The sequence below is a fragment of the Panicum virgatum genome, chromosome 1N, assembly GCF_016808335.1.
Source record: "Panicum virgatum strain AP13 chromosome 1N, P.virgatum_v5, whole genome shotgun sequence".
In the NCBI taxonomy this organism is placed as follows: Eukaryota; Viridiplantae; Streptophyta; class Magnoliopsida; order Poales; family Poaceae; genus Panicum; species Panicum virgatum.
Window position 1 is genome coordinate 46443328 of NC_053145.1, and position 17353 is coordinate 46460680.

General features: G+C 45.5%; 1 protein-coding gene across 1 annotated transcript in view; it reads left to right on the forward strand.

The window, feature by feature from the left end:
• LOC120653586 (ent-copalyl diphosphate synthase 2-like) overlaps positions 1–16257 on the forward strand; it is a 34484-nt gene extending 18227 nt beyond the window's left edge. The window contains exons 8-19 of the mRNA XM_039931298.1: positions 12145–12224; positions 12341–12641; positions 12729–12912; positions 13544–13761; positions 13882–14002; positions 14092–14204; positions 14312–14663; positions 14747–14845; positions 14930–15175; positions 15322–15430; positions 15538–15744; positions 15837–16257. Coding sequence (XP_039787232.1) covers positions 12145–12224; positions 12341–12641; positions 12729–12912; positions 13544–13761; positions 13882–14002; positions 14092–14204; positions 14312–14663; positions 14747–14845; positions 14930–15175; positions 15322–15430; positions 15538–15744; positions 15837–16064 — 2258 coding nt within the window. The 3' untranslated portion in view covers positions 16065–16257. The remainder of the gene's footprint in view (positions 1–12144; positions 12225–12340; positions 12642–12728; positions 12913–13543; positions 13762–13881; positions 14003–14091; positions 14205–14311; positions 14664–14746; positions 14846–14929; positions 15176–15321; positions 15431–15537; positions 15745–15836) is intronic.
• Positions 16258–17353: the final 1096 nt, after the last annotated feature.

Here is a 17353-nt window from a genome sequence, read left to right on the forward strand (position 1 = left end):
AGATGGCCGCATACTATCAGGAAGTCCACAACTTGGAAAACAAGTTTGACAGGCTCGAGCTCCATCACATTCCGAGACGACTCAAAGAAGTAGCCGATACTCTAGCGAAGATGGCATTGGGAGCCCATTCCGACCGAAATCTTCATTAACGATCAGCACAAGCCCTCAATCCACATCGAGGAGACGAAGCAGGCTGGCAGTGAGCTGTCGGCCCAAGGCTCGGGGGCTTCTCCATGGACAATCCCCTCTGACCCCGAGGTCATGGGGATTGACAAAGAACCGAAGGCAGGGCCTGATGCTCCATACGACTTGAGAACGCCATACCACGACTACCTCCTCCGCAAGATGCTCCCGGCTGACAAGATGGAGGCCTGACGGCTCGCACGCCACACCAAGTCCTTCACCGTGATCAACGGGGAGCTCTACAAACAAAGTCACACGAAGATCCTGCAATGTTGCTTACCGATCGAATAGGAGAAACAACTGTTAAAGGATATCTACGGCAAGGTGTGCAGAAACTGTATCGTACTAATGACCCTGGATGGGAACTCATTCCGATAGGTGTTCTATTAGCCATTCACGGTCTGGGGGCTTGATCTTGTCAGGCCCCTTAAGAAAGCGCTCGGGGGCTACACGCATGCGCTTGTCGCCATGGACAAATTCACGAAATGGATCGAGGCTCATCCAATTGCGATGATAAAATCCAAGCAGGCCGTCGAATTCTTCCTTGACATCATCAATCAATTGGGGTCACGAACTCCATTATCACAGATAGTGATATGCCGTTCATGGGAAAAATATTCCTCAAGTTTTGCGACAATTACCACAGTAGAGTCGATTGGGCTGCTGTGGAGCATCCCCGCACAAATGGGCAGGTCAAGCGTGCAAATGGTATGATTCTGCAGCGGCTCAAGCCCAGAATCTTTGATCGACTATAAAGGTTCGACGAACAATGGGCCGCTGAACTCCCCGTGGTTTCTGGAGCCTAAGGATGCCCCCTAGTTGGGAGACGGGGTTCACGCCTAAGGACAATCCCTAGTCGGGTTATACATAAAAAAAATTATAACCATTTTTAGATGTGGATAATGCCATCACCTATCTTGAAAATGTATTTACAGGGCGGCGCCCCTAAAAATATATTTTCAATGGCGGGTGAATTGCTACAGTAACTCCACTTTGGAGCGGGTTATTTTTTGGACTGCTCCTAGAAAAAAATAGAGCGTCATTACCAATGGTTTTAGTTGCGGTGCGTGGTTTGACTTTCATACGCATGCATGTAACGCTACAATTTTTGCCTGTACGTTTTTGTTTCAATTTTTTTTTTTGCCTCCACGCGTTCGTCGTGTGCAGAGCAATAATGCGCATGTACGAGTGGCAACCCATGTTCTGCATGCAATCTGCATCGTTGACTAGCCACACCCCGTGTGTGGACTGTTGGCGCTCGCCTGGGAAGCCCTCTCCTCCAGCTGCAGACAGTAGCATCATCAGGTCTCCCGATGATTTCGCATGGATCGATTTTTTTTTTTTTTGCGAAGGGATCGATTTTGTATTGGACTGGGCCGATCCATCCTTTAATTTGCTTGAGTTTGATTGTACAAGCCCCAACCGGCTGGCCGTGTCGGTGTCGCATAGTCAACACCTCGTGGATGGACTAGTAATAGTATTGCATTGGTACTCTTCCATTCAGTGCCGACATGCGCGTGTGCGCAGACCTGTATATATACCGGCGCAATAGCTTGTGATCTCAGAGCAGTACCGGTGTTCTCTTTAACGGTTGTTCTATTGTGTATTCAGTACCCAGAGAGAGAGAGGGAGGGGGGGGGAGAGAGAGAGAGAGAATGCAGGGCTTACTAACAGCACCCGCTGCTGCGTGCCCGGTCGCAGCGGCATTCCTCCGACGACGGACTGCCGGGACACAGCAGGTTCAGCATGCCCTGCCCAGGCGTGCTTCGTGCTGGCGACGGCAGCGATCTCATCTGGGTAACTTTTTATCTGCCATTGTGATAAATTAAGGTTTTTACCTTGGCTTCTTTCAGCATGCCTACATGGTAGCTGCTGGCCATCTGACCCATGGACCTCGCAACATCCTCCTCTCCTCGTGCCTCTCACCACCTCACCAACTCACCAATACGGGACAAGTAATATCCACTATTATAGTTTCAGGTTTTGATTCTTTACATTTGTCCCCATTAATATTAGACCCAGAACTAATATGAATATTAGTCCCGATTCTAATAGCTAGGGGATGAAAAGGCTCTTTAGTCCTGTTTGGAGCCACAACCGGAACTAAAAATCTATCTTTAGTTCCGGTTGGTGGCTCCAAACAGTACTAAAGGGCCCAACTCTTTAGTCTGGTTGGTACCACCAATCCGAACTAAAGACAAGTAACCCTTTAGTCCCGGTTGGTGGTATCAATGGGACTAAAGGACCCTTTAGTTTCGGTTAGTACCACCAACCTGGACTAAAGGGTTCTTCATATGTAGTTCAAAAGGAAGGCATTCTATATAGAGTCACATGTCTTGCGTAAGTCGGGTGGCAAGGAAGCTGTGTGCAAGGCAAGAGACTTGGGTTCAATTCCTGTCCGACACAATATATTTTTTTTACCCTAGCAACCGGGACTAAAGCGCTTTGTAGTTAGGGATGGCAATTTCACCCGTGGGTGTGGGTACTCGCAGGTACCCGACCCGATAGGTGAGAGTATGGGTATTGAAATTTTACCCGCGGTATGAATACGGGTATAGAATTTTACCTGCGGGTAGAACACAAGTAAGAATTATTACCCGTGGGTACCCACTGGATACCCGAAATGCAATAGTAATAACATAGTGAACTCATTCATCCTCAAAGGGTATACCTCATTTTCTTGTGATTGTATGAACTATATAGATTAATAATAGATTGTGTGTCTGTTCAAAAATAATAATAGATTGTGTGAACTAACAGATGTGATAGTGACATTGATATTTTGCTTATAGTTTGTAGTGAAGTGTATGCATCATTATTGCATTTTTTAGATAAAATACTTAGCTAGAATTGAATGCATTTACTTTACAACTAAAAAAGATGTTGAAGACAAGAAAATAAACGTGCAGGAATGAACCGTTCAGTTCACTATTTTACTATTGCTTTGTATTCACTTGTATGAGCGATACTTTAAAATGTGCATAGCCTATACGACCAAATGACATATTATTTATGCTATCATTTGTAGACCTGATAGTTACTCGAAATCTGACCCATACCCGGTGGGTACAGGTACGGGTATAAAAATCTACCCTCTATATACCTTAGAGATTTGGATATTGTCACGGACGGGTATTTACTCTACCCACACCATACCCAACCCGTTGCCGTCCCCAAGCTAGCTATTAGCTCTGGTGGGGTCCAGTGTTTTAGTTAAGACTCAAGTTCATTATTAATTTGGGGCACATTACCACGGTTCATATTGGAATAATATCGGATGATTGTATTTTGGCAAAGCACTTGTCCCGCGGTCCAAACTTCCTGGACTTCAAACAAATTTCATCTTTGACGTCTTGGGTGTTCTCTTTATCTTCTAATGTTTCCAACATAGCATGTTCAACCTCTCAAGTCCATTATTCCTTGAATCTATTTAGGACTGAATCGTTGTGCAGCCATTCGCCCCCCCCCCCCCCCCCCCCCCCCCCCCCCCGCGCCAGCTCCCTAGGCGTCAGCACCCCTGCCCCCCCCCCCCACCCACCCCACCCCACCCACACACACACATGAGATGAAGAGACCAAAAAAGTGGATTTTCTACACTGGTTTTTCGCAATAATTTTTCACTTAGATATCCAATTCGCAAACGGTTTTCACCACTAGATTACTGACGTTGTTTTGCATCATATGAGATCCATTTTGAATATATTTTTGAAAAAAAATTGAAATTTGAATCTAGGCATCATAGATACCCATAATTATAGTCAGATGCATCCATTCTGGAAACATGGCATAGAAACATATGTGTGCAGTCATAGAAACATATGTGCAGAGGCACAAAATTCTCTGTAGAATTTGAAAATTGAACTATAGAAACAAATATCTAGCATGTCATAGAAATCTGTGCATACACCCACAGAACCGCATATAGCAGCTTGGGGATGGGAAAATTTGAATATTGAATCTAATTGGCTCATAGAAATCACAGTAGCAATTCATTAAATTGAACGCCGAATCTTCTTGATCCATAGAAATCACACTGCCGTACAGGTATAATTTATGAATTAAACAATAATAAATATATTCACAGTGGATCTCAAAATTGTACATAAAAATCTCACAGATCTTGTGACAAAAACTGTTTGCGAGTTGGATCCTCGGGTGAAGAAACTACTATAAGTATGCTCATGTCGTTTGGTTTCTATGCCCGAACATATTCTATGCCCGTATCCCTATGTTTCTATGCTCGTGCTAGTATATTACTATGCTCGAAACATTTTCGATGCTCATGTCCCAATATTTCTATGCTTGTGCCCATATATTTCTATACGCGAACAGATTCTATGCCCTATGTCCCTATGTTTCTATGTTCAAAATTTTTTTATGCTCATGTTCATATATTTCTATGCTCGTGCACGTATCTTTCTATGTTTGAAAATATTCCATGATCATGTCCCTATGTTTCCACATACTTGTGCCTGTATGTTTCTACTTGTGTCTGTATGTTTCTATGCTTTGTGCCCATATGTTTCTATGCTCGAACATATTTTATGCTCGTGTCCTAATGTTTCTATGCTCATGTTCGTATGTTTCAATGCATGTGCCCTTATATTTCTATGCTTGAACATAATCTATGCTTGTGTCCCTAGGCTTCTTTGCTCGTACCCTTATGTTTCTACGTTTGAAACATTTTCTATGCTCCTGTTTCTATGTTTCTATGCTCGCGTAAATTTTGAATTTAAAAAATTTCAGAAAATATATTCACAATGGATCTCAAATTGTACATAAAATGTCATGAATCTTATGGTGGAAACCGTTTGTGAGTTGATTTTCAAGTGAAGAATTATAATGAAAAAACTAAAAAAAGGTGGGTTTGCATGCATGCGCAGGTGGGAGGTGGGAGACGGGGGATTGGAGGCTTGCTGGTTGGGATGCGTCACGTGGCAAGTTCGGTTGGCCGGAGCTTCCAATTGTTATTGGAAGAAGGCTCCTACTATACGGATATACTCCCTCCGTCCCAAAAAACAAGTCATCCTAAGAATTCTAGGACAAATTAACAAGAAGGCAAAATGACCTTGTTTACCCTTATTTATTTTCCATATTTGGCACCAATTGATTCTTACATGCACATGCACTTTCTAAATAGGGTAAGGTGACTTATTTTTTGGGATAAGTTTTGAATCCTAGAGTGACTTGTTTTTTGGGATGGAGGGAGTAGCATAGAAACATAGAGGCACAAGCACAGAAACATACGGACATGAGCATAGAAATATTTGGACGCGAGCATAGAACATCCAAGAGCATAGAATCATACAGGCACAATCGTAGAAATATACAGATAGGAGCTCAGACATTTTTTCGAGCATAGAAACATAGACACACGAGTATGGAAACATAGGGGCACAGGCACAGAATATGTTCGAGCATAGAAACATACAGGCATAGAAATATAAAGACATGCACATGGAAAATATTTCGAGCATAGAAACATACGGATACGAACATAGAAATACAGGGATACGAGCATAGAAACCCTAAACCCTAAGGCCCTAAAACCTCATACCATAAAACCCTAAACCCTAAACCCCAAACAACGGACCCTAAAACCCTAAACCGTAAACCCCGAACAGTAAACCCCAGACCCTAAAACCTCAAACCCTAAAACCCTAAACCCTAAACCCCGAACAGTAAATCCCGGACCCCAAAATCCCAAACCTTAAACCCTAAACCCAAAACCCCTAAACCCCGGCGCCTAAACTCCGGCCCCTAAAACCCCGAGCCCTAAAACCCTAAACCCTAAACCACCGATATTTAAACCCTAAACCCTAAAACCCCGTACCCTAAACTCTGCACCCTAAACCCTAAACCCTAAACCCTAAACCCTAAACCCTAAACCCTAAACCCTAAACCCTAAACCCCAGCCCCTAAAATCCCGACCCTAAACCCTAAAACCCTTATCCCCGAACACTAAACCCCGACTTTAAACCCTAAACCTTAAAACCCCACACCCTAAACCCTACACTAAACCCTAAATTCCGAACCCTAAACACTAAACCCTAAACCTAAATCATAAACCCTAAACTTGGAGCTCGTAGCAACAAATAATTAACAACAGTAGTAGGTGACTATGCATGCATGAACATTGGCATATAATCAGACAGGTCCCGGGGCTGTAGAAAAATTGCAATATCATACAGGTCATAGAAAGAGTGATACATATCATAGAAGATCATAGATGGCAGTTTATACTATATACATGTCATAGAACGCATCGATATGGGTCATAGAGACATATGTGTGCAATCATATAAATCATACTACAAATCATAAATAGCATGAATAATGCCCATACTGCACAATCATAAAATAGCGTGACTAATGCCTAGGGCTTCCAATATCTTATTTCTCTCAAAATTTTGAATGTGGCTGAGGCATAAAAATATGTATATACACGCACAGAAACTGCCATATATGTAAGTCATAGAAATCTAGACATACATGTATAGAAACGGACATATATACAAGTCATAGAAATCTGTACATACACCCATAGAACTGCATATAACAACTAGGGGATGGGGAAATCTGAATTTGAATCTAATTGGCTCATAAAAATCACAATAGCATGTCGTAGAATTGGACCTTCGAGTCCTCTTGACCCATAGAAGTCATGTTGTCATACAGGTCATAGAATGCAGCAATACAGATCAAAGAAGATCATAGATGTCAGTTTGTATGATATACAAGTCATAAGCGGCAGCAATATGGGTCATAAGCGGCAGCGGCGATGCAGGTCATAGAAAGCAAGTCATAGAAGGTCTTAGAAAATGCAATTTATACTCTATACATGTCATAGGAGGTAGCGATACAGATCATATAAGATATATCATAGAAAGACAAGGGGAGCAACCCATTGTTTATTATCAAAGGCATGCTAAAAAGACGAGTAATGTGCTTAAATTTATGTTTCTATGATTGCACGCATATGTTTCTATGCCATGTTTCTAGGACGGATATGTCTATGATTATAAATATGGGTTTCTATGATGCCTAGATTCAAATTTCAATTTTTTCAAAAAAAATATTCAAAATTGATCTCATATGATGTAAAAAATGCCAGTAATCTAGTGGTGGAAACCGTTTGGGAACTGGACATCCGAGTGAAAAGTTATCGCGAAAAAACAAAATGTGGTTTGCATGCAACCCACCCCTCTCTCATCTTGTTGGCCACTGCGGGAGGAGGGGAAGCAACACATGCGGTCTGGTGTAGGGACCAGCGCTGGGCTGCGGGAGGAAGGAGCTTGTTCGATTGGATTGGGTGGCTAGGGCTCCCTAGGGAGCTCAGGGCTCCCAGTAGCATACACACACACCTTAGCTATAGCGTTTATTCTACACCCAGCAGTCAAATTATACTGACCGAACTGACCAAGAATTACTGAAATAAATTAATGAATCATGTTCGATAAAATGGTGTTTAGTAACTGTACGTTGCGGTTATTACTGAAAATTTATTCAATAATTAGTTGGGTGTAGATACACCTAGGGTGTATATATCTGCGTAAGGTCTCTCCAGCGCGGTTGGAGGGCGGTCCTTACATATAATGGATGGCACTGATCCGATTCTCACGCTTACAATGACGCTTACAAATTCATCATTCTTATCTCGCGCATCTTTCATTTTACCATATTTGCGTATGCGGCATGTCACACGGGCTTGACACACTGGCGCCTAGTCAACTTGGATGTGCTAAATGTCCTCCCTACCCCCCGTCTGCCCCCCCCCCCTCTCTCTCTCTCTCTCTCTCTCTTTCTCTCTCTGACAGCCAGGTCTACCCCTCACATGCTCCTCTCTCTCTTCCTCTCTGACAACCAGGTCCCGCAGCTCTTCTCGCTGCCAGGTGAGCCCCACTCGTCAACTTCATCTCCCACCTCCAGCGCCATGGCCAGCTCGGCTCTACCAGGCACGGTGGCGGCGGAGGGGGGGGTTCCTGTCGGTGCATGGCTAGCGATGGAGGCGCAGGGGCGGTGGGGCTTGCCCGCGGCCAGGGTGGCCTGTTAGCATCGGCGCGCGCGGCGGCACCGTGCGGGCTCGCGCAGGGGGGCAGCCGCGATGAAGGTGCAGGGGCGGTGGGCCGAACTGTGGCGTTCTGGTGGCGGCGGCGCCAGGCCAGGGAGAGCACGCGAGGAAGCTCACAGTGGGCTCCAATCAGCGGGGAAGTGGCCGGAGGAAGGGCATCGACGTGCGGTCTGAGCTCCGGTGAGGTTCCAATGGCGGCCGGCCTGAGCGGAGGTTGATTCGGCCGAGGAAATGCGCGGCCGGGGTGGGGAATGTGCGGCCGAGGTGGACGATGAGGTTGGAGATGCATTGCCGCGTGGAATTGGAGCGGGAGCAACGTGGATGGTGGGGGCGCCGGTGGTGCGCCTCTACTCATCTTTGCTTTGGCTCGAGCAAGAAGAAGAAGAAAGGGGACGGAACCAAAGCAGGGCACCGGGAGAGGATAAGGGTGCGCCCGTGCAGAGAGTGAGGATCGCTAGTAGCGACGTGTGGGGATCGATGGCATGGGCGCACGGCTTGGGCGCCGGGGTAGGTGAAACAAGGTGTGGCCGGAGGTGGGAGATGAAGCTAATGAGGGGGGCTCACCTGGCAGTGAGAGTAGCTGCAGGATCCGGCTGTCGCAGTGGGAGAGACAGGAGCAGGTGAGAGGTAGGGAGGACATTTCACACATCTGAGCTAACTGGGCGCCAGCGTGTCAAGCTGTCATGGCGTGCCACATACGCAAATGTGGTAAAATCGAAAGACGCGCAAGACAAGAACTGCGAATTTTTAAGCGTCATCATAAGAGTGAAAATTGGATGAGTGCCATCCATTATAATCATAAATATGTAAAAACCCTGGCCCGAGGCGGGTGAGTTGAGGATGTGGCGCGGCAAGGGGAGACTAATACCAGGACGGCAGGAGGACGCGAGTCGGCACCCGGCACGGACATCTGCAACTAGACACACAAGTATGGAAACATAGGGGCACAGGCACAGAATATGTTCGAGCATAGAAACATACAAGCATAGAAATATACGGATATGCACATGGAAAATATTTCGAGCATAGAAACATACGGATACGAACATAGAAATATAGGGATACAAGCATAGAAACCCTAAACCCTAAGCCCCTATAACCCCAGACCCTAAAACCCTAAACCCCAAAAAACAGAACCTAAAACCCTAAACCGTAAACCCCGAACAGTAAACCCCAAACCCTAAACCCCGGCCCCTAAAACCCAAAACCCAAAACCCCGAACAGTAAATCCCGGACCCCAAAACCCCAAACCTTAAACCCTAAACCCAAAACCCCTAATCCTCGGCGCCTAAACTCCGGCCCCTAAAACCCCGAGCCCTAAAACCCTAAACCCTAAACCACCGACCTTTAAACCCTAAACCCTAAAACCCCGTACCCTAAACTCTGCACCCTAAACCCTACACCCTAAACCGCCCGAACCCACCTTTCGCCGCACGCACCTAGCTCGCACTGTGCCAACCTCCTGCCAGCGCTTGCGCGCCGCCACACCACAGCTCATGGGGGCGAATGTCCTCGTCGAGGCGGTACGGGAGACGACGGCACAGCGCTTCGCCAGGACGGCGCAAGGGTCACTGCCGGGAGGCCGAGATGCACCAGGATGAGGGTGGTGCAGCGTCGGGATTGGGGGCCGGTGGGAGGGTCATCACCGATGAGAGGCTGAGACGCGCCGGAAAGAGGGTGGTGCAGCGCCGGGATTGGGGGCATGTCTGGGGGAGGAGGGAGCGGCGACGACAGAAATCCGAGCTGGGCACGATGATTGGGGGCGCGTCTGGGGGAGGGAGCGGCGGCGGCAGGGATCCGAGCGGGCCAGTATTGGTTGTGCGGCACGGGGAGAGAGTTGGGCGTCGTGGGTTTCCGGGGGGAGGGGGTTAGGCAAACCGGGGGGGACCGGATGCGGAAGATCTGATGGAAAAGATCAGGAGCTGCGGATCGGGTGCGCAAGGAGGCTCCGGTATGAAATAGGAATAGCTTATTCCATACCCAGGTACTATATTAATCTTATTGATCATGTTGCTGTCACCAACCACGAAGAAGTCACCCAATAACTTTATACCAATAGATATAGTCTATTTTTGTATAGGGTCTTTGGCGTTTTTGCCCCTGTTTCGAAGTGAAATGGTGATTTTGCCTCTATTTTTTTAACTTTGCAAATTTACCCCTACTTTTTGGAAACGAAGGTAGAGTTTGCCCCTATTCCGTGAAAGGCAGCTAACGGTGTTAAAATAGCTTTGAAAAGACTAATTTGCTCTTGCGGATTTGACCTACTATTATCTGAATTTGGTGATTTTACCCTAGTTTTGAATATAACAACATTTTTACAGGTCTGAAACGAATTTTCTCTAACAAATTCAAACCAGATTTTTATATCTTGCAAAAATGACCAAAATTTGATAAATTCTTCAAAATTTTGGCAGCAACATAATGCAACATAATAAGTTTAAGTTCACATAACTTGCATAACACACATATATGTCCATCAAAAGCGACACATGACATTACACCATGTCCAAAAGGAGGTACCATCATCTGTGTGATTCAACCTACAAATCACGGTACGCAAATATAAAGTTAGCTGAACCTGTCTTGAGGCCACATCTAATTCGTCCTAGAAACCGATTTCAATCCAAATGATTTAAATCACATCATTGATATTACCTTGATTCTTCCATGATGCCTGCTGCTGTCTGCTACGACTACGAGTGCACTGCTGCCTCTCCTCCCCTACTGCTGCTATCGCTGGTTCTATTGCTCCGCTCCGCACGCGCAGGCCCGCATTGCCCCCCATGCACGGCCGCCCTCGAGCCACTCCGCACGCGCACTCACTCAGGCAGCTGCGGGCCCACGTCGCCCCCACCGCGCCTGCGGGCCTGCGTCGCCGCCAGCCTGGCGCTGCGCTCGCGCACCCCCACCGCGCCTACGGGCCCTCGTTGCGCCGGCCTGGCGCTGCGCCTGCCGCGCCCGCGGGGTCGAGCCGAGCTGCAAATCCGCCCGCCTCCTCCCCTTCCCACTCGGGTTCCATGCCCGGGATTGGAAAGAGGTGTCTGGCTGTGAAGAGAAAGAACAGAGGCGATGATAGAGTTAAGGGTAGAAACGTTTTTTTCCATAGCTATCAGTTTTCCTTTGATTTATTTTAAATGTTTTACTGAACATACACCTAACGGTGTTAAAAGGAGGGGTAAACGGAGCCTTCGTTTCAATAAAGCAGGGGTAAAATCGTACAACTCAAAAAATGAGGGCAAAATCACCATTCAAGATTGAAATAGGGGCAAAAACGCCAAATTTATCTCTAGCAACAGATATAGTGGAGACAGTATCAACGTTGCAATGAACTAATGTTTATTTGACACCATCATTTTTTTTTGTATATCAAGAGGGGATAGTAGTGGATTGAAACCTAAATCAATTGTCTCACTAAAAAAAGCCTTTTTCTTTGAAAAATATTTCTCGTATTTGGTATTGCATTCTTCCCCTTTGTATATATTTGAAGGCTATATAGATGTCCAAAATAACAAGTAATAGCTTTTTATGTATGCAAATATTCAAAGTGTGCATACTCCATAATAACCGTTTATCAATCTGGTTTAGGACTCAATAGATTCTTTTTTAGTGAAATTACTATCTATTTCTTGACTTCAAAAAGCATCATTTTTACCACGTGTGAATTCATGATTTGTGTGCATATTTGTACTCTGTCGTATTCGCGTACCAATAAAATTATACTTTCATAAACATACATCAAAAGAAAAATATAATAACTATATATATACTAATGGCCAAACATTTGAAATTCTAACCACGCGGAATAAAGACATGAAATCAGATGACCCCTCAAAAACAAAATAAGAGCACTAGAAATAACAAGGGACATTCTTGGCATGTCTACTTTGCAGGGTTCATCGTGGAGGCACTACAGAGCGAAGCACATGCGGAAGCACAAGAATCAGTTGTTGAGATGACACAGCAGCATAAGGTGAATACATACTACAAACTCATGCTTAATAAGGGAATCTGATATCTAATTTACACACAAATAGCAGAAAGGTGCACATCTCTGAAATAGCACTAATCTTCACTGCATATATAAAGGGTGCGCCAATACACATCGACGAAATGATCGGCACCGTCAGAGCTGCGCTGAGGTCGGCGGCAGGCGGCGATCTCGATTTCTCACCATACGACACCGCGTGGGTCGCGCTTGTGAGAAAGCTGGACGGTGGAGAAGGCCCGGAGTTCCCCTCGTGCATCAACTGTATCGCTAGGAACCAGCTCCCAGATGGCTCATGGGGCGATGACGCCATCTTTGTAGTCCAAGACCGGCTCATCAACACCTTGGCTTGCGTCATTGCTCTGACAACTTGGAATGTTCATAGTGACAAGTGCAACAAAGGTACAGTTTTTAATTGTTTGTCTAATTAATAATAAGTAATAAAGAGTCACCCACAAGTAACGGCATGAACTTGATATGTTGTTTTAGGCTTGTCGTTTATCCATGAAAATATGAAGAGACTACATGAGGACGATGAGAATTGGATGATGGTCGGTTTTGAGATGACCTTCCCAACGCTGCTAGAGATGGCCAAGGATGTAGGCCTTGACATGCCTTATGATGAGCCCGCGTTGCAAGACATATATACGAAAAGAGAACTGAAACTCGCTAAGTACGATAACTACGTCTGCTTGTTTGTCAATATATTTTGGATTCTTTTTGGTAGAGTTTTTATGCAAAAAGAGGGTGCCCCAGTAACCAGAAAACAATATTTAACTGGTGCTTTTCATATTTATGTAATTTCCACATTATAGGACCCATCGTGTTTAAGGGCGTTTGGTAGGAATTTTGAAGAAACATTCACCTACAAGGTTTCTCATAGCACAAAACACCACTATTTATTAGTGGTATTGGTATATAGTACTGGGAGATCTAACCCTTGATTAGTAGAGGTAATTTTATAATGATATGGAACTGATAATACAGTCCAAATAAAATGAATCCTGAAGTTATTAATATTGTTTCCCATACCCTTATACTACCTATAATACTCACGTATACTACCTATATATACCACTACTAAACTTTTCAGTAGTATATAATTAATCTGAATCGTTGGATATTTCCAATACCATCAGTAGTATGGTGTACCATAAAAGATCTCCCACCTACTGAACTAGGTACTCTCTCGAAAAAAATTTGTTGTGGGAATCCTACATCTATATTTTGGTTTTCAAGCAGCATGAATAATATAATTCTGGTTTTCTAGCGCTAACCAAAATGTTCGGCTATCTGACTTGTAGGATTCCTATAGATGTACTGCACTCCGTACCAACAACTTTGCTTTTTAGCTTAGAGGGAATGCCAGGTTTATTAGACTGGGACAAGTTATTCAAACTCCAGGCTTCAGATGGCTCCTTCTTGTCTTCACCAGCTGCGACAGCTTATGCTCTTATGCAAACAGGCAACAAGAAATGCCTCGAGTACCTTACCGACGTCGTCGACAAGTTCGACGGGGGAGGTGTGTAGAGTGAACGAATAAAGACATCTCTTATTGCTTATTAGCTACAGCCTGCAAGTACGAATAAAAGCAGTAGTAATATAATTGATTTTCTCTTCTGATCCATGACTTCATTTTCAGCACCCTTTATCTACCCCTTGGAGCTGTTCGAGCGCTTATGGGTTGTCGATCGGTTGGAGCGGTTGGGCTTATCCTCCTACTTTAGGAGCGAAATTGACAGTTATTTAGACTACGTTTACAGGTAACATAAACTCAAATGGCCTCTGCTGTGATCATTATTTCGATTCTACCCAACCGGGTAACTAAGAATTCACCCCCTATCTTGAACAGGCACTGGAGTGTTGAAGGCATAGGTTTTACGTGGGGCTGCTCGGTGCCGGACATCGATATCACGGCCATGGGTTTCCGTCTCCTTAGGCAGCACGGCTACCACGTCTCTACTGGTATGCAGGCTGTGCATTACAGATTTAATTGTACTATTATTCGGCAGCTAGAATTTCTAATCCTTATTATTCTGATTTGGATTATTGATGTACGTACATATATAAAGAGGCCTTAAAGTGTTTCGAGATGAAGGATGGTGAGTTCGTTGTGTACCCGGGGCAGTCCAGCCAGTCGGTGACCGCGATGTACAACCTGTACCTCGCTGCCGACCAGGCCGCCATCCCCGGTGATGACGGTGTTGTCCAGCGGGCCAAGGCCTACAGCTACGCGTTCCTCCAGGAGAGGCGCGCCACCGGTGACCTCAACGACAAGTGGTTCATCTCCCCAGGCCTGCCCAGTGAGCTCGCCTACGGCCTCGAATTCCCCTGGAAGGCAAATCTGCCGCGCATCCAGACGAGGATGTATCTGGAGCAGTACGGTGGCAGTGAAAATGTGTGGATCGGGAAGAACCTTTACAGGTGTACTACTTATATTTCCCAACTCTGCACTTCTGCAAATCATTCCACATGCACACTTGATTAACTCTGTATGTTTGTTTTAGGATGCATCTGTTCAAGAACGATCTGTTACTCAGATTGGCAAAGGCCGATTTCAGCAACTTCCAGAGACAGTGCCGGCTTGAGTGGCAGGGCCTCAAAAGGTAATGAAACTCCTCCGATCCAATCCAGCTCTGTCCCCAATCTATCTACTTACGTGGCAATCAATCCTTCCTGTATGTACGCAGGTGGTGTGAGAAAAACAATCTTGAACTGTATGGGGTGACTCCACAGAGCGCTATGAGAGCCTACTTCCTAGCAGCAGCCAACATCTTCGAACCATACCGAGCGGCGGAGCGGCTGGGATGGGCGCGCACAGCGGTGATTGCCCAGGCCATCTTTTCGTGCTTCCTGAGCAGCAATGCTTATGTTACTGAAACCATGCTGGAAGGGCTCAATAATGAACTCACTAGTGCCGGCCACAATCTTGCAAGGTTTGAGCATAGCACTGTACTTTGTTTTTTATTTTGGGAATTCCGAGGCAACCCAGGCGACGTGTAGGTGTAGCTAGTAAATTTGTTGTAAATTCTGCTGATCCCAAATCTGAATCCAGTGGACAATGTACATGTGTTGGATGCAGGCGTGGAGAGAAGTATTCGACGACAGAGAATGGCCTCCTCAATGCACTTCATGAGCTGATCAATCTCTTTGCACCTGGAGAAGATGCTTCCAACGATCTCCGTGAAGCTGTAAATTTCGACACATCATCTCTAATTATTACTTCATGATAAGGATTTTTTAAATAATTGTCAAATGATGGAAAAGTGATGAATTCATCTATTTTTTGCTATTGCAGTGGAAGACATGGCTAACAGAATTGACCACGAACGATGTCCAAGAATCATGTGAAGGAAGCACAGCACTGTTGTTAGTTCGCACAGTGGAGATCTGCTCAGGGAGACACTGTTCAGCTAACCTGAACCTGAAGCTTTCCGAGTATTCCCAGCTTGAGAAGCTTACGTCTTCCATCTGCAGCAAAGTTGGCTCTAGGACTCTTTCTCAGGTATGCGCGTGCATTATCACAAAATTATTACTCACGTCCTTTCGTAAACTCTACTAATCCACTTTTGTTTTTTTGAAAATAAAACATTTAAGGTCAATCAGAATGGAACAACAACGGAGAGCACTGAGAATTTAGAACAGCAAGTAGATCAGGAGATGAAAGTGCTGGTTCAATTGGTTTATCAGAGCTGTGACGCTATAACCAGGGCGACCAAGCAGACATTTTTCCATGTGACTAGGAGCTGCTGCTACGTTACTCATTCTTCACCTGAAACAATCGATAGTCACATCTCCAAGGTCATATTCGAGGATGTCATTTAGGGCATTTCCAACCAAGAAACTATACCACGTAGTAGTGTCGATGACATGCCATGTTACATAGACACCGCCTAAGAAACTATAGCTCCCAATGCATAATTTGTAATTGTGGTTACTCCCTCCATTCATGGATGATAGTCTTGTTTGGAATGGGCACAATAACCAGAGTAAAAAAACATTGCTTATCAATCCTACTTATCTCATCATTATTTACCTAGTGAAAAGAAACGCTCTTTAATGCTTAAACCTCCTGAAAAACAAATGGTATTTAATACCCCTCCTGCATGCAGTCTATTTTTATCTACTACACGTGAAGTCGAAATATTAAGGCTACATTTGGAAGTCGATATTGGAAGGCTGGATATTGAACCGTGTCCAATGCCAATTAAGCCATGATATTGAATTGAGTCCAATATAAATTCTGTTGTTTGGACGAGTATTGCATTGTGTTTTGGAATCTTGGGAAGCACCCCAATTCAATACCCGTTTGGATGTGCAAAAGGGTGAAATTGGAATTCCCTACGCCTGAGCCCCTCCTTGAGCTCCTTCGACCATTGCCGCTGAGATCCTCCGGCCATGACCCTTGAGCTCCTCTGGCCGCCATGACACAGTGGGGGAGGCACGCGCCACGGTGCCAGCCACCGCTCCTCCGCCTAGCCCATCAGGGAGGCGCACACGCCGATCGCCGCTCCTCTGCCGCCAGGCCCGTCGGGGAGGCGCACGCGCCGGATGCCTCTCCTCCGCCCGGCCACGCACTACTAGAATACCCCTGTAGATACACAATTTTTAGAGTTTGACACGCTATATTGCATCTCTATGGCACCGTAGACACACTTTCATAAAGGGTGTTAGAAGCATCTTCGTATGGACCGTTGCAGGCTTTGTAGAAATGATTTCTTGAATCTTATCTATGTAAGCAAGAGACGTTTCATAGACATGTTATGTGCATATGTACACACATTGATACATCTTCGTATACATAGAAATAAAGCGTTTCTAATAGTACAGATACATCGTATAGTAACACTTCATTGTCTGTGAACTGTAGAGACAATCTTTTGGAAACAATTATATTACATGTCTATTAACATAGAGATGATTTGCTTGATACATTTTTACAACACATCTTGCGGGCCGCGGGCGTTCGGCCGCAGCTGGTTCCGCGCGTGCTTCGGAGGCGGTGCCGGCGTCCTTTGCCGGCGGCGGTGGGCCGCAGTCGGCCACAGCTGGCGGTGCAGGCATCCTCTGGCGGGGGCGTGGGTGCCCTCCGTCGGCTGAAGCGGCCGTTAAAC